Here is a 23,704-nt window from a genome sequence, read left to right as displayed (position 1 = left end):
CATATATTGTTTACTAAATTAACTGAAAGTAACTTGCAGTCACTGCAGGCCTCCAGGACATGAGCTTGATACCCTTGCTCTATACGTATCCTACAATCCTGGACAACTACCTTTTTTACAGTTTAAGTATTTGAAACTGATAACCTGGAAGTAATATTCAGTTAACAAAATAGCCAGACTATACAACTGCTAATTAGCTGTATAGCTACACCCAGTTGCAGGACAGTTTTAACATGTTGCCTCAGCATCAAATAAGCATCCTAATTCATTTTAAAAAATTGAGATGTCTTGATTAGGCAAAATCTTTGCTATGGCAGAACTGATTGAACACAAACTAAGAGGCAACAGAATGTGAAAACTGTTCATGGGTGTGAATATTGTAGGACAGATTTAAAATAACCAGTGCTTGCCCTAATCTTTAATGAAAATGGAAACTGTGTCAATGCTGCATTCAACGAAACTTGAAGGTACAAAATTAATACAATTCTCTAGTTTGTGAAAAGTCACGTTGGTACGTGTGTTCCCTTAAAACTGACGTTTCAGCACGCAATCCACGTTTACGTCAACATGTAGTTGCGTAGAGGCCGGTTGCCATCGCAATGACACCGACTCAGTGACAACTCAGTATCTGGAATTTCAGAGGAACATAGACCTCAAAATAAAAGAATGAAAATTTGATAATTTTTACATTTCCTGGCTACGTTGATTTATATGCGTTGTGTGAGAGATATCACCTTTGCAATAACATAGCCAGGTTTTGGCTTGTCTGGGCGAAATGGTGAGTACTAGCTAGCCGCTTGATAGCTAGGTAGCGCTAGCTAGCAATCCGTATGATGATACTGATAGAAGAGAAACAAGAGCATCACCTAGCATAGCTAACCAGCCAAGGCCAGCCCTGACAGAAACAGGTTGTGTAGTGATTTTGAAGAACTGGCAAGCTGGGGAACAAAACTAGCTATAAATGTATACTAGATCTAAACATTTCCTTGCTGGCTAGGTAACATTATCGAAATACTCAACTAAACTACTCAACAAACATAGCTAAAACGGCTAATATTAGACAGCTAACTACGTAGACCAGCTTACGTAGCTAAAACTTTCAGGTCACCTGGCGAACTGATGTTAGCTAGCTGAGTTGCGTGATTGGTAGATTCCCCGTTATCGGGGTAGATTATCGACGGCAAAATTACTTGATATACTAACTTGTTACTATCCAAGTAACGTGGGCCATTTTGCACAGAAACATTATATTTAGCTAGCTATCGAACTAACTAGCATTTTCTGGTCGTTATGTCTTAAAGAGTCACATAACAATATTAACATTATATGGTGGTAGACTGCTTTGACACTGCTCTCAAAGTCAGATCATAGTTGTGCCTCACTGTTGTGTCTAATGGCAATATATAATTAGTGCAGGTTAATTAACGTTAGATAAAACCTTTATGAACTTTTAAGAACATTTCCCCATACATAATATTACATATTTCTGGGTAGCTATGTGCCTTGTAAAGCGCAGCAAGCTTGAGTGCTAGTTACACCCACATCAGTTCTGTACTTACACCTCTCTGCCACACGAAAGAAAATGCTCTAGAGCCGAATCTATTTGGCAGTTCATAGAGTGGCGATCATCAATGGCTAGTCATTCCGCGACCGTTGCAGACATACGCTTTTGTTGTTTGTTTTTTTCTTCTTCACGAAGTAGCTAACATTATAAATAACAATGATCCAAAATCCAAGTACTAAAACGATCGTGCAAAACCAGAGCAACAGACAGTGGATTATTGACAATCATTTGCCATATAGTTGCAAAACCAGACACATACATAAATATGACCTAGGTCATTGATTAATGGGTTATTGGGGTATGTGTCAGTTGGTTCAAATTAATTGACAAATGTAAAACGTTAATAGTCAGCACAATTTATTTTTGCACGTAGCCCACATTTTTTCCCAGTGTTGGACGCGGTAAACAATGTAACAGATGGATTGCTCTGAGATAATAAGGTATCTCACGTGTATAACTGAAATGATTAAAAACACCGCCCTCTGCTGACACATTTGTGCACACTTTAAATAACGACCACTGCCTCATAATCACACGTACTATCCAGGCTCAAGTAAAGAAATTGCCTTGTCCTATATCGTTGGTCGCCTCAGGCTGAGTTTGGCTTCAACGAGCACCACCAGAACGAGGTGATCAACTACATGCGCTTTGCTCGCTCCAAGAGAGTTCTGAGACTCAAGACCATCGACTCCTGTTTCCAGGACCTCAAGGACAGCAGGTGTGCTTTTTCACTGGCAATTTGTGAGAGGTTGTATTTGTGGTGTAGTTTTAGAGTTACATTATTACTCATGTTACCACGCATTTTTTTTTTTTACATTACTCTAGAATAATACTGCTATTACGTTTATGCATCACTATGGTTTGTGAGCTGACTTAGTGTATCATAAAATACAGGCACATATATAATAAAATCAATGTAATTCCTGGAGTAGGCCTTCTATGGTTTGCCTTATGTTGGTGAGTCTTGGCTTAGGACTCCCATTGCTGTCGCAGCCATTAGCCCTTTCCCTAGCGCTGTGCTGAGCACGGTGTTGTCCTTCGCTGCAGACTGGTGGAGGAGACATTCACGGTGGATGAAGTGACAGAGATGCTGGAGGGCCTACAGGTGGTGGTTCGGGGGGAGGTGGAGACGGAGCTCATTAACACGGCCCACACCAACGTGCTGCTGCTGCGTCAGCTCTTCTCCCAGGCCGAGAAGTTCTACCTCAAGCTGCAGACAGATGTCTCTGAGCTGGAGAACAGGTGGGCAGGGGAGGGGTCCACACTGCTGGGGGCAGTTTATGATACACAATCGTGACACTAGTAGAGAACGGGGCCAGGTGGAGATCCTGCAGAAACAAAACGGGCATTCATGGTGCAAGGCAGTGGTGACAAGTAAGCAAACTAAAGTGCATTTATATTTTGAGATGTGAACTTTGATCACATATTAAACTAAACAATTCAACCCTTCAATGAGCAATTTGATAAACCCAACTGTGCCCATGTTGTTCTGGTCAAAATCCTGCAGAGAGATCTGGAGGGTCTTAAGCCTAGTAAAACAGTTGCTCGCACGAAGTGAAAGGGTGTGCACGGTTCACACTAAGGTCAACACACCAGTTTGGCCCTGGTACATCAGCCCTAGCCCTCTGACGCGCCTGTACGCCTAAGAGCATCGTCGCTGTCAAAGTCAAAACCACATCCCTCTGCGCTTAGAGAGAGGGAGTACCCCACACCTGAATCAAGATCAAAGCAATACATTACCACAAAACCCACACTTCTCTGTTTTATATAACCTCCCTACTGCGTGGGTGTTCGCCATTGTTTTAGAAGCTGCCGTTCTACCTTCAGAATGACCTGTGTGTGGGTCACTGTTGTCAGTTAAAAAAGTCTGTTTTTGGTTTTTTTTTTGCTACTTTGATCATTTCTCCATTGTTTTTACCTTTAAAGCATACTCCCAAGAAATCCAAAGAAAGTTAAAGTCCGGATGACACATAAAAACACTGGCAGATTGGGGATATGCTGGTGTTTTGGGATCATCACTTTTATAGAGCACCTTGACACATTTGTGCTAGCTTTCTCATATTCAATACTCATGGCAGTGAAAAGATGGCAGTGTTAACTAGTTGTTGCTGAGTTGACTTCTGACCATAATGCAAATGCTGTTGTAGTGTCAAGCAGGGGACTCAGCGTCAGCTGGTACAGTAAATATCAAACTGTATCTACACATACAGTAATATGCACAGCAAAAGCTGCAGTTTTGACAACGCTTTGGAGGGGGTTGCCTGTGAAGCAAATACGGTTGTATACTCTCAAGACAAGGGTAGACTTTTGCACCAGGGAGGAAATCACCATTGTTTTGTCTCTGCTAAAGAAGCAAAATTGGATGAGACAGTGCTGCTTAGCACCACTAATCCCTGGGTGCTAGCCACCCAGCTATCATTTCTAGCTCATGTCTTTCCTTTGAACCTTGCAGAAACTTGGAGACAAACCAAGTCTTGTAAAATGAGTGAAAGAAAACCTTCACCATCTCCTTGGGTTTGTAGGCACAGCTGCCAAGAATGCCTTCAAGTGCTGCTCAGTTGCAAGCTACGACAAAGAGATGTTCCGGAATGTGCACTACTGCTCAGAAAGTCATTTCTCAAGGGGGAGATTGAAAATATTCTCTTGCCCGTGCAAAAAATAAACGTTGCCAAAGGCAAATTTTATATATCTTCAAGTTACGCTTAATTTGAAATGAGAACGAAAATTTTGATTGATTGATTGATTCAGACCAAAAGTATTGTGTCACCGTTGCTGTTAAAAGCAGTTTTATATATGCCTCAACAATTCCTTCTGGAACATTAATATTGTATTAATGCTGTGACTACCAGTGTTGATAAAATCAGTTGTCTCTGTAAAGCTGTTTACTACTATAAAAATGGATTCTGAAAGGGTTCTTTGGCTTGTTTTCATAGGGGTACACTTTTAGGTTCTTTATGGAACCCTCTATGGTAGGTGTGAAAAGTGTGAAAGCTCCCAGATTGCACCATTTTGCCCCACAAAGAACCCTTGAACTAGATAGGTTCCCTTTATGGAGATGCAGAGAAGCCTTTTAAAACCCTTTCTTCTGAGAGTGTGTAAGCTGTGCAAATGATTCAGCTTTACTCTCGTTAAATCAGCTTTAGACCAACATAAAATGGGATCGCCATGTAAAAGGTTGAGTTATGGTGTGGTATTCTTTCCCTGTCTTTGCCCATGGGGGACAGGGGAGGTACAATGGGCAGTGTTTTTCTGTAAGAGAACCCCCTTATTTGGGGATGGATCTGAATGTGATTCAGGTACCCAATAATTTTTCAAGGAAAACCTGATTGGCAGCTGGAGCCAGTAACTGAGCAGGCTGAGATGAGAGCCTTGGAGGAGGGGGGCATCTGTGTTGTCCACTAAATCATGAATTTAAGGGCGTGGAGAGAAGCCAAAATAATGTTGTTTTTTTTTGAGGGAAGACAAACAGGTAAGCAAAATCTTCAACCATTAAACCGTGTTTAGTTGGATTTTTGACTGGCTAGTGAGCCTTCTCAGTCATTTTAAATCAGCATTTATTTCCATTCCATGGGAAAGTTTACATGTTTTAAGCCTTCTGTAAGGGCACATGAATCCAGGTGCAATATTGCATATTGACTTGGCAAACATGCTTTATAAAAAGACAGGAGGAAATATTTTTGCAGGTATTTAAAAAAAATATATATATATTGTGACACTTTATGATCACAAACAGTCTGGAAGAACCAGTGTGGACGTGTGCATCTGTGTAGATCAGTAGTTTTCATATTTGGATTAGTCCCAGTCTAATTAGCAGAAATGAACATTGGCCAGCATTTATGTTGGTGTTGTGGTGATCTTGTTTCTCTGTACTGGAACTGTCAGTATCTGTTTATAGCACTTCCTTTTCATCTACCGAAATGACCGCAATAGCTGAATGTGACCTGTTTTTGACACTGCAAAATATTTTTTCTGCACGCCTGTGACCTCCCTGTGTTTTTTTCCATGCTATCTGTATCACACAAAGGCCCTCGATCCTATGTTGCAAGAAGAGCGTGGGGTTGTAAAGGCATAGAACTCGCCCTCTCCTCCCATACGCGCAAACCAAGCGGCCTCCTCAAACCACATGTAAGCTTCTAAGGGGAGGCTTCGAACACAGCAACCGTTAAACGTGCTAAAGTGTTAAAACTGTCACAGTGAAACTTGTTTTCTTTCACTCTAAAACATCTTTAACAGCAAGGCACTAAGCTATCTGTTTTTCTCAGGGTGAATCTTTGACCTCGTGGCCATTTACATTTCACTTGAATGGAGCTTGTTTTCTAACATTCATACTTCTTTTGCTTGTAACAGTTCCCCCTCAGCCCATGACTGAACTTTGCGGGAATCCGGTAGAATCACAAGTGGTGATCCTTACAAGAATCACTATCTTGGAAATGGTGGCCTCCATGCAGACCTCTCGACTGTCATAGCTGTGTACCCGCACACTCAAATAAACCCCTTTCTCTTTCTCCTCTTAATCCCTTTATCTCTTTTTCCAGGGAACTGTTGGAACAAGTTGCAGAGTTTGAAAAGACAGAGTTTCAAACCACTGGGACGAAGGTGTGTGGCAAGTGGAGTCTTATTTGACACATACTGCACTCAGAAAAATTCTGCGACATTATTGTAATGTTGAACATGCTATAAGATCTTAGTACAGCTGAAAAACATTGTTCAACTGGGTATTAATATTTACTTATCAATGCACATGGGCTAAGTTATTAATAGTACAACAGTAGCGAAAGTGTAATAATTATGTACATTCTCATACAAGGCAGGCAGCCATCAGTGGTATAAATTGTAGATAAGTGTCATACTTTTTGTCAACAGAATAAGATGTAGTTATGAAGCATGTTCTACGCACAACACTTCAGGTTATCTAAGTGACACTCACAAATTTCAAATTTAACCAAGCTCTTAGGTATTTCACCGCCCACTTTGAGGGTTACTAACTGTCATCGGCTGTCTGTTGTTTACTGCATGTTAGTCATAAAAGAAATTAATCTTGCATGTAAACCACATTTTACAGAATTTTAAGGTATTTGCCTCACACTGCAGTTAGCAAGCCTCAGATGTTCCTGTCAATAAGACTCGTCCTTTAAACTAGAAATAGTTTACTTCCTTCGGTTTTTTTCCTATTATTTCAGTTTTATGTTGTTGATAGGCCGAGTAATTTTTTTCTGTATAACAAAAGGTATTTCAGTTTCTGATAACCTACTGGATTTGCAGTGGCCGATATAGGGGTTCCTTTGGAGTTACTTCAGGAAACTCCAAAGCAGCTTGTACAGCGTATACATTGTAAATAATATTTTGAAAAATGCAGAAAGTGAACTATCCCTTTAAAGTTTGCCTTCAAATGAGTAAAATGATTACTTTGCAAACATAGACCCTGTTGCAGCTGTTGTTTCCAACATGTGCGATATATGTTTTGGTGTTGTTCATTTATGTTTTCCTGTGGTTAACCTACCCACCCTTTTTGTGTTTATAAGTGGTTTCTTGTATTTCACTGTTCAGGCAAACCCAGAGTCCAACAAGCCCAAGTTAGCCCCTTTAAATGAAGGTGGGGTATCTGAACTACTAAATAAGGTAAACTGATGCTTTCTATTGCATTAATTGGAAACATTATGATGTGATACAGAAAGAATAGCCATAGGCTGTACTTCACTAACATCATTGTTCCCATTTGTATCTTGTGTGATTTCCTTTGTTGAGAGTGAATTTAATGTCTAATATATTGTGTTAATGTCAGAACCTTGGCACACAGCCCACTGTAGCACAGAGAGCATTAACACAGTTACCAAGGGCATATATTGCAACATAATGGAAGGATACCCTAGCCATGTATAACAAGTTCCTATGGAAGAGTAATACCAGTGTATTTTAATGCAAGCTAAATATATGTTTTTGTATGAATATATTTTTATTTATGATTTAATTCCATTTGAATGGCAAATACACTATTATGCAGTATCATACAGTACAATACAAAAATTAAAAACAAGGAAAATTCAGAGAATAAAATAGGAAGAGAAAGTATAATAATAAAGTTATTTTAGATAGACAAGTGTACATCGCACAGGTTGGAGTGTACTCACAATATAACATCACACATGTAATATCACATAAGTCAAGACGAGTCGGGAGATCAAGCCACAGCCTGTCTTTCTGTAATTTCTACACTTTTGTTGTGGCAATGGCTTATGTAATTCTTACGGCATGTTTTGACATGCATTAAGAATTCTCCAAAACTTGGGGCCTCCTGGCATCTGTATCGCTGTAAAGAAGCTCGCTTCTGAGCAAAAGCATGAGTCCTGCGACTGGGTCTCGCCATTGCCTGCTATGGCCGGAGGTCTGCATTGGCGAGGCAACAACTGGCTCAGCCTTGCTGGGGAATGATAGGGGATAAGCCGGCTAGTTCCGTTGGTCTTATCGCTCCCTAGCTCCCATTCCTGGTCAGGCCTGGTGCCTGCAGACGCACAAACCGAGAATATGCTGACCTCGTTATCCTCCGACGACATGGGCAGCATATGATTGGTGGTTTGTCTGTAATCTGCAGTGCTGAAAATAGCGAGAATAGGCGTCGCGTGATTCGGAGGAGTCACATGTCTGCCATTTCCTGCTGACGTCAGCAGGAAGGGTTGCTGGCAGGAGAGCAACAATTTCAGTAGAGTTTCAGGAAAATGGGATAAAAATTGTGGATAAAATCAATTTAAAAAAAGATTTCCGCAAAACAAAAAAAACACAGAATGCCCTATGCAACAAAAAAGATATTGGTTATTGACAACCACTTCTTCATTCGTGGTTTGTGTCTGGTGATTGCTTAGGTGGACTTGTGTGCAAAAATCTTGATACTGTTTGGGGCTTTAATGAGCTTTTAATGGCACACAAGGATGTGGTTAAAGGCTCCACTGTTATGCAAGCAGACAGAAAAAAACAGTATGGTAAATCTGATACCCGTGACCTTTAAAAAAAGTTTAGTTAATTTAAATGTGGAACTCTTGCACAACTGTAAGCACAACCACAAAATCATTAATTACCCCTAAAGTGCATTCAAAGCTCTGATCATTGGCTGTGTTGACATTTTATCGTTGTGTCTTTCCTATGTTTTGTGGGTATTTTTTTTTTTCTGGTTTTATGTACACACCTGCCTGTAACAAGAATGTCCCTGAGGGGATAATAAAGCTGAATTTGAATGATGCACTGATGAGGTGCTGGGCTTTAAGCAGCCATGCTGTTATCACACTGATTTTGCATTTTCAGGAGATTGCCAGACTGCAAGAGGAAAATGACAGGCTCAGAGCCAGACTCCGGACATTAGAATCACAGGTAGGTCAATTTCTTTCCTGCTATCTGAATTAAATTTCCAATATCTGCATTCTACCGTCTATCTTCTACATTCTAAGTATAATGTAGCTGGATCGGAAGCATTTTGGATCTTTTTTTCTGCATAAAAAATGTAGAATCATGCCTTAATGCGGCCTCTGACTAGTCCTAACATATTCCTTTTCAAGCCTGGTTTGCAGTGATTGGTTGATGACAGGCTCAGAAGTACACACTGTGATTTTTCTGTCTCTGTGACAGTACACCAGGCAGAGAAAATGCATAACTGTTATGTCCTGTGACAACAGAGTGATTGTATTTCAGGCTACCAGTGCTTTAGATGAGAAATCCAAGGCAGAGAAGGCCTTGCAAGACCTACAGAAGATCCAGGGAGACCAGCAGGTATGAGCCAGGAGTTGGAATAAATAGAATAGGGAGATAGAATAGAAATCATCCAACAAAATGTCCTCAGCATATTCCCTAAGTAAGAGTTATTCAATGTCTAGTCTCAGACCACATATTAACAAAATGAAAAGAAGTGCAAGTGCACAAATACACACAGACATACACACCTAATTATATAATACGTATTCCTTATATTCTTATTTTATAAATAAGTGCAATAATGTAATTACTGTACCCCACTAGTCTTAATCTTTACATTATTAATTTTTCTTTATTTTATTTAAAAATATATATTTCTATAAATTTGAATTTGACCAATACTGTATGTACCTATTTCAAACATTCACATACATCCTAGAAGACAATGTAAACAAGTATGATGTTAACAGTATGTTAACAGTATGGCTCATGCATGTGTTGGTATTAGAATATAGATGAACCTTACATCAGTAAGCTTACATCACTAAGCTGTAGCAGTAAAAAAAGAATCAAATCAATATCCAGCATGATTATTTCACAAAAGTTGTTTGCTTAACTGTGGGGCTGAGAGGTGAGAAATTTCCCACCCACTTTCATATTTCATAGCAGTTAATCTGAGTCCTCGCAGTCTTAACTTCTGCATGCCACTGTCCCAATACCTTTCATTGCTTGTCAGTTATCCCCTTCTTTTTTCCTACTTCTCTTTCATTTGGCCATCCTCTTTTTTGTGTCCCGTCCCCTAGCCGCCGGTGCAGTTGGCGGACGTCAGCGGCCTGGAGGACACGGTAACGGCCCTGAAGGCCGACTTGGAGAAGTCCCTGAGCACCAGTGCCGCATCCCAGAAGGACCTGCAGGACAACCTGGTCACTGCCAAGCATGACCTGCTGCGGGTTCAGGAGCAGCTGTCGCTGGCCGAGAAGGTACCCCCAACCCTATGCACGTTACGCGCACAATGCGTATTTACAGTTCTATAGTTAGGTATAGTATAGTTTTTTCCCCAAAAAATAGTGCCCCAAGATCTCCTACCCTATGACTGCTTTCTTAGTCATTTATCATGACTAGAAGTCACTTTTTGAGTAAATGTTCACTCTCTACGGATGTCGGAACCCACCTGCTGAGGTGTGAAAGTTTCCCCGATATGTTGTACCCAATTTTCCAACGTGTCGTGGAAATCGAGAAACGGATGTGCATTATTTGGAGCCAGGAGTTTCTCTTTTGACTATAAAAAATGCATCCTGGGATGTGGCTTTCACCGACTGTAACCTAGATTCCATTAATGGATGTCATTTTTCTATGTTGTAAAAAAACAACCTAAGATGAGAAACAGTTCACCTCTCTGTTTGATTGACGTTTGTGGGTGCGGCTTCCTCCAGGAGCTAGAGAAGAAGTTCCAGCAGACCGCCGCCTACCGCAACATGAAGGAGATCCTCACCAAAAAGAACGAGCAGATCAAGGACCTCAGAAAGCGGGTGAACAAGTGAGCAAGACACTGCGGTCCCTCAGCCATCCTGACATCAGCACCCTGCCATTATGTTTCTAATCCAAACAGTGGTCTCTTCACTTAAGCCAGGACTGGGATTGAGACTCGTTTTTTAAAAGAGCAACTGGCCACAGCTGATGCAAGAGCTGTTAAATGTTAACCATTGTGTAATGGCCAGTCTGTATTACAAGGATCTTCTTTACAGGACATAGGGATGAGATCATTTAAGATTAGTAAAACTTTCCATTGTGTCAGTGAACTCATATTAGAAACAGCCGATCTGAAATCTCAGTGACTGTGTCTCAATGAGTGCTCATTTGTTAGTTTTTTTCCAGCGTTGACAGTAATATTCATGTTGTGTATTTGTTTCTGTTGCAGGTATGAACCAGATGAATAAACGTCAGGTGAATTACCTGCCCTGTGATGCGCACAGAAGGGATAATGTGGCTCAAATATAATATATGTGGGATATGTGGCTGCGGTCACAGACCGGAAAGCAGTGGGAGGGGCTTCGCTCTTGAAAAACCAGATTCGACTCTTGCAAATGACCCTGCTTTGGAAAAAAAGACACACTTCCGAAAAGGGAACTTACACTAGCGTAGCTCCATCAGTTCAAGGGTAGCTGAGCTCTGGCTGCATGGTCCATATCGGCCCATAACAGGTTTTACAGTCATTAGAACTGGCTTTCGGACTCTGGCTATTTAGAGTAGTGCAGTACCACTGAATATTTGCCTGGGCTGCTCATTCCTGACTGTGGATCCAAGCTTTGGATTCCAATATTAACAAGTACTTGAGTTACATCAGTAATATTTTGATCCTTGTCTAGATTTTGAATGACACCTTTACACTTTCTTTTGCCTCAGGATTCACACTCTTTTGTAACCCACTCTGGAAAGATGTTGGTAATTTACTGAATTGTGGTAATCCTGAATACCTACTGGCGTCCTCCTGAAATGTGGATATTTTTATGGCATTAAGTCAAAAATTTCTATGATTATATAATACAATTTTTCTATCTATTGATATTTGTACATCCCTGTGTGTGTAAGCAGAATCCATAGTGGATTTTACTTATCAACACTGCTTAATTTTTGCAAGTGCCGTGGTTTAGTCTTTCCTTCAGCATCATAAGAAAGAGGTAACATGACACTACTGTCATGGCTTCTGATGTTTGCTGTGGCAGATGTTGGGTGCTTAGGAAAATGTGACATTAATTTTAATGTGGCGAAGTCTGTGTAATGCACTGCAGGGAATGGAGAAATAAATGCTAATGAGATGAAATTAAGCTGCCCTTTTCATCCAAGTTCTTTGACTCTCCACATGTGTTGGGAGGATTTGGCATGCCTGTGCAATTGAACAGTATGTGAAACAGTCTTATTCCTAAGTACATTTTAAAATATATAATTTCCCGAAACATTTCGAAATTCAAAAATAGCCTCAGTGAAACCACTTAATAGCTTATTTTCTGTAGCTCTGTGTGTGTTAGGCCTTTATTCAGTCAAGCCTAAATGGATGGAAAAGAATTGGCTTTTTGTCATTTGAGAAACAAATATAAGCGCTATGTTTTTGTTTGCTTGTTGGTTACACAGTTTTATTCTACTTTTTCAGCTATTTATACAAGTTACATAAAAAGATAAGTAACATTTGTATTAAATCACTTGTTAAAATTAATTACTTTGTGGTTCATCGTAAAGATCTTTGGAGCACAGTAAAAAGTACCCGTGTAAAACCTCAGCCAGGTTTGTGACAGGTGTGCTTCGCAAATGGAAGAATAAGTGATCTCTGCTCATGATGTGGAATGAAAAATGATGTATTACCTAAGGCAGCGGTACACCCTGACTCCAGCGAGTGCAAGTCTCCACAGGAATAGAATCATTCCTCACTTGCCACTAGGGGACATGCACGTCTGCATTAATCCCCCAAGAGCAACAGCATTCAAAAGCCTCCCAAAGCCTTTCAAGACCGAGCAAAGTCTCTGTCACTCACTGTCCTCAACACATAAATTCCACACTTTATTGCCATTAAAAGCAAGTAAATGGTCTCTGGAACGGGTTGCATTCTTTCACATCACGATCGCTGGTTCCCCGGGAAGAGTTTTTTCCAGACCATGAACATCTGCTACGTGCTTGCCATCTCTGGTGAATAAGCAGATAGGCTAAACACTGGCACTAGGATGGCAGACATGCCCAATTGCAGGTAGGTGGGGCATACTTCATACCTATGCAGCACTGAGAGTTTGGCACTTTTTAGTGTTTCCCCTAGAAAAATGACTGAGCCACAGGAGATGAAGGTGACATAATGGGATGGATTGACCAGTTGATAAACATCAAAGATACCAAACACTGGTACAGATATTTCTCAGACTCAGAACTACATATTGTACTGTTGTCTGTATGAAATTCTTCAAATTTTTCCATACAATTAATTTTTTTTTATATAAAGTCTCAGTAAATACGTTTTAATGTAAAAAAAAAAATGTTTAAAAAGAGCTGTTAGCATAGACTCCCAATACACCTAAAAACAATGACTTTCCTTTTTTCAAAATGTTTCATCCTTTCTATATAAATACAGTTCACAGTTTAGGCATTTACAGACACTTTCAGAGAGTGACTTAGACAGATTAGCTATATTCTTTGCACATGCAATCCATTTATACAGCTAGATATTTACTGAAATAATACAGGATATGTACCTTGCTCAATCAAATCTACAACCTTGGCGTTACAAGGCTATTTACCTAACCATTATGCTTCACTGCACAAATTGCAATGTGTATCTTGAATAGAGACGCAGGACTGAAGCTGGACTCAATTTCATGTTCTCCATCCTCAATCCAGATGTGCGTGCAATTAGAAGACATGAATGATCTTTTTTGTTTACAGTCAAACAGTCTGTCTGTACAGAAGCCATTAGGTAGTCCCAAATTCTTTAGTGTGTGTTAATTAAAGTACAAAAATGGGGCCTTTCCACATAACTGCAATTTGATATTGGGAATTTTCCTTCCTGCACTTTTGCATGTTACAAAGATCCAAGATGATTCTGTGGTTACACAACAGCCCCTGCGGTGACTTCTTTTTTGACAGAGCTCAATAAAACACACAGACCCTGCCTTTGAGTGAGTTTTAAATGGCTTTGCCTCAGGGAACACAAGATACAGGGCTGCTAGACAAGGCACAACCCACTTTTTGTCCTCTCCCTCTCTCCAAACTCTATATAAAGCCAGAGCTCCAGACGTAAAGCTTACACTTGGCTCCCTGTGCTAGCTGTGTTGACGGTCATCTTCAGAACATGTCCATGTCCATGTCTATGTCCTCCTCCAACATGTCGATGCTTGGAGGTTCTAGCTTTTCTGATGGCCTTGGCCTGGCCAGAGGAGGCGGGGCCAGGATTGGCCTGGGTCTCGGGTCCGGGGCTGGCATTGGGATGGGGCTTGGATTGGCAGGAGGTAGGCTGGGCATGGGAGTAGGCGGCTTGGGTATGGGAGCCGGTGCCGGGATGGGTCTCGGAGCTGGGGCAGGGGCCGGGCTTGGTCTCGGAGTTGGGCTGGGGGCCGGGCTTGGTCTCGGAGGAGGGCTGGGGGCCGGGATGTTAATGGGCGGCGGCATGGGCGGCGGCATGGGCGGCGGCATGGGCGGCGGCCTGGGCGCTGGCGGCGGAGGTGTACTGGTACCCAGCGCCGCCTTCTCCATGGGGCGCACCATCGCTGCGGGGGGCCTGAGCGCCGGATCGGCCCTGATCGCAAAGCCCGAGGTGATCCCCCTGATGCGCGCTGTCCTTTCGCGGGCCGACGAGAAGAGCGTTCTCTCCGGGCTGAACGACCGCTTCTCCCTGTACATGGCCAAAGTGAAGGGGCTGCAGCAGGAGAACGCCACCCTGGAGGCCAAGCTGTCCCAATTGACTGGAGGGGCAGACATGGACCCAGAGATGTCAAGCGTCACCACCGTGGAGTATGAGGCCCAACTGGCCGAATACCGCAACACGCTGGAGACTCTTACCCTCGATACCGTCAAGCTGGAAATTGACCTGGACAACATCCGCGCCACAGCCAGTGAACTCAAAGCCAAGTAGGTGTCCAACCCAGCCCCTCTCTCTCAACAAACACCGAACAATGGATGTGCAACCTTCATGTTTCTAGAACATGACAGTGTAAACTGCATAGTATGGAAATTTTTTCCCACTGTTTTTTTACTTGAAAAATAAAATTGAAAATTTCTTCACTGATTGAAACGTGAATTTAAAAACATTTGTGAATGGCAAAATTCTGTTAGATTATGCGTAATGGTGTGAACTGGTACCGCTGTGAATACATGTACTTTCTGGTTTCATCAAGATCAAATATTTTTGGCATATTAAAATAGTGAAGATAATCGTCTTCAGGTTGCAGAGCAAGACAATATAATATAAAGATGACTGATTAGTAGCTTTCTATGATTTTAAATAATCTTCTTGATATGCCTGGAAATCAAACTATCTATGTTTGTGTTGGCTCAGATGCATGTAATGTTCACAAACAAGTCTTTCAGAATGATCTTCATGCAGAATGATGTCCTGCAGGTATGATTTTGAGCAGGGGGTGAAGGCCCAGCTGGAAGCTGACATCGTATCTATGAAAAAGGTAATGGAAGGAGAGAAGTATAAGAGCCCTTATATTCTCAGCCATTCAAGTAATTCTGGCTGTAGTAGTGCAGTGCTAGAAATACTGAAGTCCCTCCCATGAGCATGCGCACCCCCAAATCTAATGATAGTGCCTTTGTTTGACCAATAGCTAGGGCACTCATAAGGAGATCCATGCATGGCTGCTCATGTTCTTCACAATGGTATTACTTCCTCCAGGGACAGCAGTATTAATCTGAGGTGGATGGAAGTCCAGGGGATGGAAAGTAAAAGTTCTGCCATTTGTTTTTTCCACCCATGAACTCAGCTTATTTCAATAATGAGTACTACCTCCTGGCTGAGGAACTGTGCTAATGAGCAAATCCAGGTGATTGGAACAAAATACTCGGGAGGACTTTTGCTTTCTGCACCTGGATTTTTCCACCTCTGGTATTAATTCTTCATCTTTCTCGGCTTGCTTTTTTGTTTTGGTATTATTTTCTGAGGACTTAACAATTGAGTTATATTGATGCTGCTCACTGGCAATGTGACAAATTCAGGCCGAAACCTATTCACACTCATTTCTGAGTCAGGAGTGTCTTACTGAGTTTGGACAGTTTCATCTGAATTCCAGGAGTCATAATTAAGAAACATCAAATGCAGAAGAAAGACATAGGATGGTAAAGCCTTGTTCCTTCTGTTCAGGACATCGAGACGGCCTCCGACCTGCGAATTGACCTGGGTGCGAAACAGTCCAGCCTGAAGAACGAGCTAGACTATGTCACCAAGACTCAGATGGAGGTAAGAGGACTGGTGATTACATGAGCAGTGACCACAGCTGCGTGACCGTATAACTGCATGGGTGCATGACTGCAGGACAGCAGGTTTCACTGTTTGGCTACGAACATGATTAGCTGAGTGATTGCTCTCTGATTATGGCTTTGTGGCTGCCAGTTTTCCTGTAGGGCTGCGTATTCTGAACAGTGACGAGAGGACAGTTTTGTGCTTCCTGGTTTTGTGTTAAAGAGGTATACTTGTGTGCCCACCGCAGGAGCTGGCAAACCTGCATTCCAAGTTGGGCCCCAGAAGCACAGACACGTCCGTGGCAATGATTGAGGTGGACACAGGCAAGTCCTTCGACATTTCGAGCGCGCTCAGCAAGTTAAGGACGGAGTATGAGAAAACTGTCCAGCAGCACAGAGAGGAAGCCGACGCCTACTACAAACTCAAGGTACAGTTTACCTACGTATTACACTTTCAAAATAACTGTCAATTCACTGCTGTTATGACCTTCATTAGTACATTTGAAGTATAAATGCTCTTGGTATCAAATAATACATAATATTGAGAAATAATTATTTTTACGTGGCTTGTCGGGCCTCCGCGCCAGTGAACACCATACAGTTACACAATGTCCACCAGATGGCAGTGGATAATATATAAATATAATATATAGACACACGCCCACACATTTTAAAAATAAGATTGGGTCTTGCTCTTACACTACCGGAAAAGAAAGTGTATTACAGTGCATTGCGGGACAGTGAATTATTATGGAAGAGTATGAATATTACTGAATTCTATATATAGGTTTACTCAAATATTAAAGCACCGGATAAGAACAGTATTCAAAAGATCCTCAGGGGAATGGGTGAGAAATTTTTCAGGTTTTAACTAATGAGACTAATGAGATCATTGTTCAACAGCATTTTTGAACAGGTTTCAACCCCAATAATCTGAACAAGGAAAGACCGTCACATATCTGCTCATGTGCTGAGTTGTGCCCCCTTGATCCCCTGTCGGGGTGCTCTGTCCATAACAAGGGCTGTATCAGGCTATGAGGTCCGTCCTACCAGTATTTTATACATATCCTATTTGTTTTTTAATGGAAAGCAGTCTGCCCTCTTTTTGCATTTTTACACATTATTCAGACAGGGGGAAGCTCAGAAGGTTACAGATAGAGATGAGATCACAGTACAGACAGTGTCGTGCTCTGGAATCTAACCCCTGGCCACGTGGCTTGAGTCACCGCCCTATGGGCCTCACTGGTCTCGCCCCACGTCTCTTATTTTTGGCGTGTGCTGGGCTGCTTGTTTGTTGTTTGTCACCATGTTCCCGCTACATCTTGTTTGTAGTCAAACTCAAACCACAGCCTGCACTGCATTAACCACATTCCAGTCTTGCTGTGTGTAGAGGTGAGATGTCTGGGGCACCATAGCAGTTAGGAGTTTGTTAGCCATTTTAAGCTGGATGCCATTGTATGTTCATGATAAAACTTAATCCTACAACCTCAATTGGGAAAGAGAAACGGGACTGTGGCTGATCTCTGTGTTCCATAAAGAATTTAAGATGTTCACTGAACTGTCACTCAGGTCTGTCTCTGTAGAACAAACACCAGGTTCTGTAGAACACACACCAATGACACAAACACACACATGCACATACACACATAAACATGCGGACACACACATGCACCAATAACACATACACACACATACACCATCACAAACTGACACATCACTCACAGAAAGACTGACCTCTTATCGGTAAAACAGTTAGAACAGCAGATTTAATTCTTGGAAACAGTTCTAAAAATGTGCCTTCCCCTGCAGATGGATGAGATCCAGACAGCCACCGAGAAGAACACAGAGGTCATGTCCACCACCAAGGACGAGATCATTGTCTGCAGGAAGGAGTTGCAGGCCCTGCAGCTGGAGCTGCAGAGCCTGATAAGTGTAGTGAGTTCCTGCCTGTCATAGCCTCGGTCCCTCTGTATTGCGCATTTTCACAATGTCACTAAAATGTTGCAGATGTTGTAAAGCCACATCAGCTCCACATGCACTTCACCACACAAAGATTGGGCAGTGGGTGTCTGGTGTCCCTTGATGTAGCGCATGTGGTTTTATCAGAATTGCACTGGGGACATATGATGTTAAAGAACAACAGCAATGGATTTGAAAATATGTGAAATTTATTCAGGACTTTCCTTGAAAGAAACAGTATAATTCCTGTAGCTCTGAGTTAAAAGAGATCCCAGGTGTTTGGTATCAGCTGAACGTCTTTTCTAGTGATACAGCTGGTGGGGAAGGCTCCTGTTGATGATATCTGGTGACTGTCACGCCAGCATGAGTCAGCGACTATTACATGAAAATCCCCTCATCTTCGAAAGCCACGTGGCACCAAAAAGAAAGACTCTCCCTGTAAAGTCCCGGGGACTGTGTGGGGTTCATGTTATGCCACTCTTTCTGCCACAGGGTGGGAAGTGGCATAAATGTCACTCAAGACTGGACACACAAGACTTTAAAGCTCATAAATGTTTGCCACTGCGCTACATTTCAGCTGGCTGTAAGAAGAACACAGGAGTGATGATCTACATCAAAAACAATACCAAGACTATCAAAACATGGAAACAGATACTGTACACAGAGAAACAGGGATTTTGATAAGGCAGACATATTTGCATATGTTTTGCTACCTGCTGACTTAATGCATTCATTCAATTTTAGTTGGAATGGCTTATTTCTTTACTGGTAATAGTTGTTCTCAGGCAGTTAAATCACATGACAACCTGATTAAAAAATAAATCACAGCTTACAGGAAGCTACAATGAACGAATAAGAGGAAGTGGTCACGCCAACTTTGTGATGGCAAAGTCCCCTGCGGCACATGACGTGTATACGCACTCAATTTTTTCCGGAAGAAAGGTTCGAATGTACATAACACAAGCTCAGGCTTCCCATACAGGAAGTGAGGAGAGGGAGTTCACAGCCTCCCTGAAGAGAAAGTTGTCAGCAATCTTGTTATTCTCTTCAAAAGTCTGTGAGCTTTACAGGAAATGTCAAGCCTTATATATGAGAGAAGATGAAGATAATTATTGACTGACTGTTGCAATCTTACTGCATTGAGGGACAAAGCATTCTTTTGTGATGTATTGATAAACTAATGAATTTGCTTCTCAGCCAGCAGAAAAGCACATTCATTAAGTTCAAGTAATGCCACCTGATTTATGCCAGTGCATAGCAAGTACCCCCTTATTTATACACACTACTATGTTTATCAAGCCATCAATAAATTTGCAAGCCCAGAGCTCAGCTGAGAGAAATGTTGTAAGTCTGACCTAATGTTTTGCTGCCCCATAACAGTCCAGTATTTCACCATTTTCTTAAGAGAAAAGTCATACCACTCACCACTGTGAGCCCACTCCATTCTTCTCACTACTGACCAGACGTTCCCAGTAACTCAACTTATTCCTCTAGTCAATCTGTAGAAAATGGAATATTCCACCTTACTCCTCCATTGTCTTCTAGATCATCCAAGAGCTGTCCAGGAACCGCTGGACTAATGCCCTTTCCTTTTCTCCAGAACATAAGTCTAGAGCAGAATCTAGCTGAGGCTCAGGCCATTTCCAGCACAGTCGTGACAGACTGCCAGAGCCAGATCGCCGGCCTGGAGTCCGCTATTGAGATGGCCAAGGCTGAACTCCAGAAGCAGACTGTGTCCTACAGGGAGCTGCTAGACATCAAGCTAGCCCTGGACATTGAGATCTCCACCTACAGGAAGTTGCTGGAAGCAGATGACCTCAGGTGAGGGCTGTGGAATTCAGAGATCCTGAGGATCTCATTGGATGCTTGACCCTTTATAGTCCAGCTTCCTGAAATATTGATTGTTAAGATTGAGCTAGGTTGAGAGGTTGAGATCTCATGCTGACTGTCCCAAATCTGAGAATCTGTTCTTAAGTCCGCTACTGCCTCAATGCGAGGGGGTGTGTGTATGACACTCTAGACTGAAAGGGGAGTGGTATTATGTTGAAGGTGAGCTTGTTGGTGTTTAGAACTGTTTGATGTTTGATCTTGTTTTTGTATTTGTCATTTTTCAAATGTTTTTTTTTTTTGTTTCTTATAGCATCTCTGTCCAGTCTGGCCCCGAGACCTCAGCATTCCTCTTTTCAAGCCCCCCTGACACCTTCTCCCATTTCAAATCGGCTCCTGCGGACATCACATCCTCCCCCGAACCCTCCCTCCCTTCTATGGAGTTTGAGCCGCCTGAAAAGTATGTTAGCTGGGGTTTATTTGTGAATGTCTCTCATTTAATGTGATTCGAGGTCTCTGTTCGTAACTATGCACTAGCTATCTGAAGCAAGGTTACTAGGTTGTTTAGACAGTGGCAGTAGGAGTCTGAACTTTCAGGACCTGTGACAGAGACAGAGGAGCTTTAATCTCACTCGTCATGTGAATCACTGTAAATCATTAACCTTTTGAAAGTGAGAAAAATAACAGAAGCTCTGAATCGGCATTTGTTTTATGTTTTTTTCTGTCTCAGAGCACAGGAAGAGGAACCGCCTGCCAAAGAGAGTTCCCTCCCAGACAAAGGCAAGGAAGACCTTAAATCCAATGCAAATATATATTATAGAATAGTATGGACTGAAGCTATACATGGACTAACAATCCCAAAAATTTTCCTAGACAATCAATTATGAGGAAGACGTAGCCTATTAGATCTACCAAACACCTGAAAGTAGGCCTAAATCTCAATATATTTCACTCATTCACCCTCCATATTATTATAATGAAGTGGATTATTTTTTAAAAAGTCACAGAAATAGAATACCCTTCTTATGTTATATACAGTGTTTAGGTTTCTGCTGCATTGCAGTTTCAAGGTATCGTGGTGTGAAGTGAAAGTATCAGTTGCCTGCCGTTGCTTTGTGGCCTGATCCTTTCTACCTTCTCAGCTACAGGCTACTTTTTTTTCACAGCAGCATATCTCACAGGCCTAAATGTCTATTCCCAGAAACTGCAGAATACCTCTTTGAGTCACACTGCCACTGAGGCCAGACTAGTAAGGACAACTGAATACAGTGACAAGCTGATATGATATATCGAATAGCGGTGTACTTTGGCAAACAAACAATGAAGACTTGTGACTGACAAACCAATTGTAGCAAGTACAGAGACATGATACTCAGGACAATAATATTTTCCTTTTGTTTTTCCATTGTAGTGTTTTGTGTGCCATCACAGTAGTGTAGTACTGGACATGGAAAAAGCTCTTGTTCTTTTTATATGTTCACATATTTCTTTCTCTCGCTTTCTAATTACAGATGCAGCAGCTGATACCCAGGAATCAGGCCCAGGTAAGAAATCATGAAATGTTCTGCAATTTGTTAAGATGTATACACAAAAAGCAGTACCAGATATAGCCCATACATTTTACACAGTCAGCTACCAGCCTCAGAATCTGATGACCTAACCATGTTGTCTACCTTTGACATCTGAGTATTTGTGAAAACCTTATTGCATCTCAGTGATATGCTCGCCTGATTCCATATCTCCAGAATATCCTGTTAATAACCATGCATTTCCTTTAAACTAATCGTTATGTCTGTTCCTTTCAGAGGAACAAACAGGGTCAACCACACATTCTGAAGCTGACGACTCTGAGTCCTAACCATCAGATCTCCATGTGGGTAACTGAAGATCTGGAACAACCAGTATCCCACTTTCAATCAAATAAATTCTCCTGTTTGAACAAGAAATGGTCTTCATTCTTCTGTCGCTGTATTTATTATTGTGGTTGTCAGTTGGTCCCATATATCTAAGAAGGACTTCAGATGAACACATTAACAGTAAGGTGCCGAAAGAACAGAAATAAACCAATTTTAAGGTGAATTCTGTTTAAATAATACAAGTTATCAAGCAGTCTAAAACCCTGAGAGATAGACATCTCAAGTGGAATGCCTAGAGTGCTTGGAAATATGCTGCAAGTGACTGTATGGTTTGTCTTTGATAGGTAAGAAAAGCTCTAATCCGGCTTGTTTTATATTACAATACCCTAGGCCATCTTTGGAATCATCTCCGTGCAGCACTACTGCAGTGAAACATTCATTTTAAACATTCATTCTACACACTGCAGATTTCATTACTTCAGAATAACTTAAAATAATTCATGTGTGTCTTTCTTAAGTTTTCACACTGCATGTGTGGCTCCTGTACAAACACCACATGCAGATGTTATGGTGGGCACAACAGATTTCACTCTTCCGTTAGAACCGAGACACTGAAACCTCCTTCTTTCGCTGTCAGCCAGCAGAAACGGTTCTGAGAAACCCTACCAGCAGCCGTTCTGCGGTTCTAAACGAGAAACACAACAAGGAAACCCCAGGTCAAGGGTACCATTTCTCATATCCTAAAACCAGTCATTTTATTTAAAAAAAGACATAATACATCTTGTTGTAAGCTGAAAGTTCACAGTTTTGATACTGAAACCCATATGGCAGAGACATGTATTGCCTCAGTGGTGTTTATCTAAGTAGCACGTCATATGGAAGGCTGCAGTGAAGACCGGAGAGCAAAAGGGCCTTACTTCCCAATCCAGATGTAGCCACTCAGACACTGACATCGTATCTCTACACACACACACACACACACACACACACACACACTGTGTGTAGTATCATATGGGCATCCTATTTTAGAATGTCCTATTTTTCTGTCAATGCAAGCAGCACAACCTCTCAACCTCTATTCTGGCCTAAAATAAACTGTATAAAATATTTGTAAAATATTTGGGGGATATATGGGAAAAATAATAAAGTGGCTTAACCCACTTCCTGTTTTGTCAGTATTTTATCAGCTACTTCCTTCTGTCGTTGTATTCTTCTCTTCTTTCTCATAATAAATAGCAGAAAATTTATGAGATTTATGCAGACTGAATTCAAACAATGATACTTTGTCTTAAAATAATGTGATATTTCACTTTTCTTCCTGAAACCATAATCATATTATTTTGAATTAGGGTTTCCCTGGTAGTATGTTCTGTTAAACACTAGTCCTTGGTTCAACAAAGTACCCCACTGTCTGAAATAGAATTTCCACAGCTTTGGAGATGTGTAATTGGCTAATTCACTATTGAGATAGAGGATTTCTGTGAGCTGGGATATCCCCGTCTCACCTCAAGAACGACTTCTTCGTTCAAATGAAAACTTCCAGTTTGCCTGCATAAACTGCATATCAACCCTCCAATAATACTGCATCACGGATAGGGAATAAAAGATTTGAAGAGGATGTTGCAAAGATGGGATGATACTACAAATATAACTGGGCATTCAAATTGGGGTGATGTATTTTTTAAAAACATAGCCTAACAAATATTGATTAATTAGTCTCTACTACAAACCTTCTGAGACTGTGACCCTACGAGGGGAAAGCAGACCTGCCAACCTTAGGAAAATATTTTGAGTACCACAATAGTCAGTGTAACGCTTAGTTCACATGCTTTCGCACCACTTCGCTTTGCACGCACACACACACACACACAAAGCCTTTCTTCAT

At 41.5% G+C, this 23,704-nt stretch overlaps 2 protein-coding genes and 1 long non-coding RNA gene across 3 annotated transcripts in view; 2 read left to right on the top strand and 1 right to left on the bottom strand.

The window, feature by feature from the left end:
• Positions 1-578: 578 nt before the first annotated feature.
• LOC135252654 (leucine zipper transcription factor-like protein 1) lies at positions 579-12,066 on the top strand. Its single transcript, XM_064330977.1, has 10 exons — positions 579-778; positions 2,158-2,282; positions 2,612-2,806; positions 6,100-6,160; positions 7,112-7,183; positions 8,858-8,923; positions 9,242-9,319; positions 10,045-10,221; positions 10,675-10,778; positions 11,160-12,066. The coding sequence occupies exons 1-10, from the start codon at positions 776-778 to the stop codon at positions 11,176-11,178; spliced, it is 900 nt and encodes a 299-aa protein (XP_064187047.1). The 5' UTR covers positions 579-775; the 3' UTR covers positions 11,179-12,066.
• LOC135252655 (uncharacterized) overlaps positions 1,888-23,704 on the bottom strand; it is a 41,304-nt gene continuing 19,487 nt past the window's right edge. The window contains exon 2 of the long non-coding RNA XR_010329454.1: positions 1,888-2,892. This is a non-coding gene — a long non-coding RNA (uncharacterized LOC135252655). The remainder of the gene's footprint in view (positions 2,893-23,704) is intronic.
• On the top strand, positions 13,333-21,909 carry LOC135252653 (thread biopolymer filament subunit gamma-like). Its single transcript, XM_064330976.1, has 10 exons — positions 13,333-14,845; positions 15,336-15,396; positions 16,080-16,175; positions 16,426-16,605; positions 17,987-18,112; positions 19,737-19,957; positions 20,277-20,423; positions 20,694-20,743; positions 21,475-21,507; positions 21,769-21,909. The coding sequence occupies exons 1-10, from the start codon at positions 14,070-14,072 to the stop codon at positions 21,819-21,821; spliced, it is 1,743 nt and encodes a 580-aa protein (XP_064187046.1). The 5' UTR covers positions 13,333-14,069; the 3' UTR covers positions 21,822-21,909.

Source organism: Anguilla rostrata, chromosome 4 (genome assembly GCF_018555375.3).
Source record: "Anguilla rostrata isolate EN2019 chromosome 4, ASM1855537v3, whole genome shotgun sequence".
Classification (NCBI taxonomy): Eukaryota; Metazoa; Chordata; class Actinopteri; order Anguilliformes; family Anguillidae; genus Anguilla; species Anguilla rostrata.
Note: the sequence above shows the minus strand (reverse complement) of the source record. Positions and strands in the feature narration are given on the sequence as shown.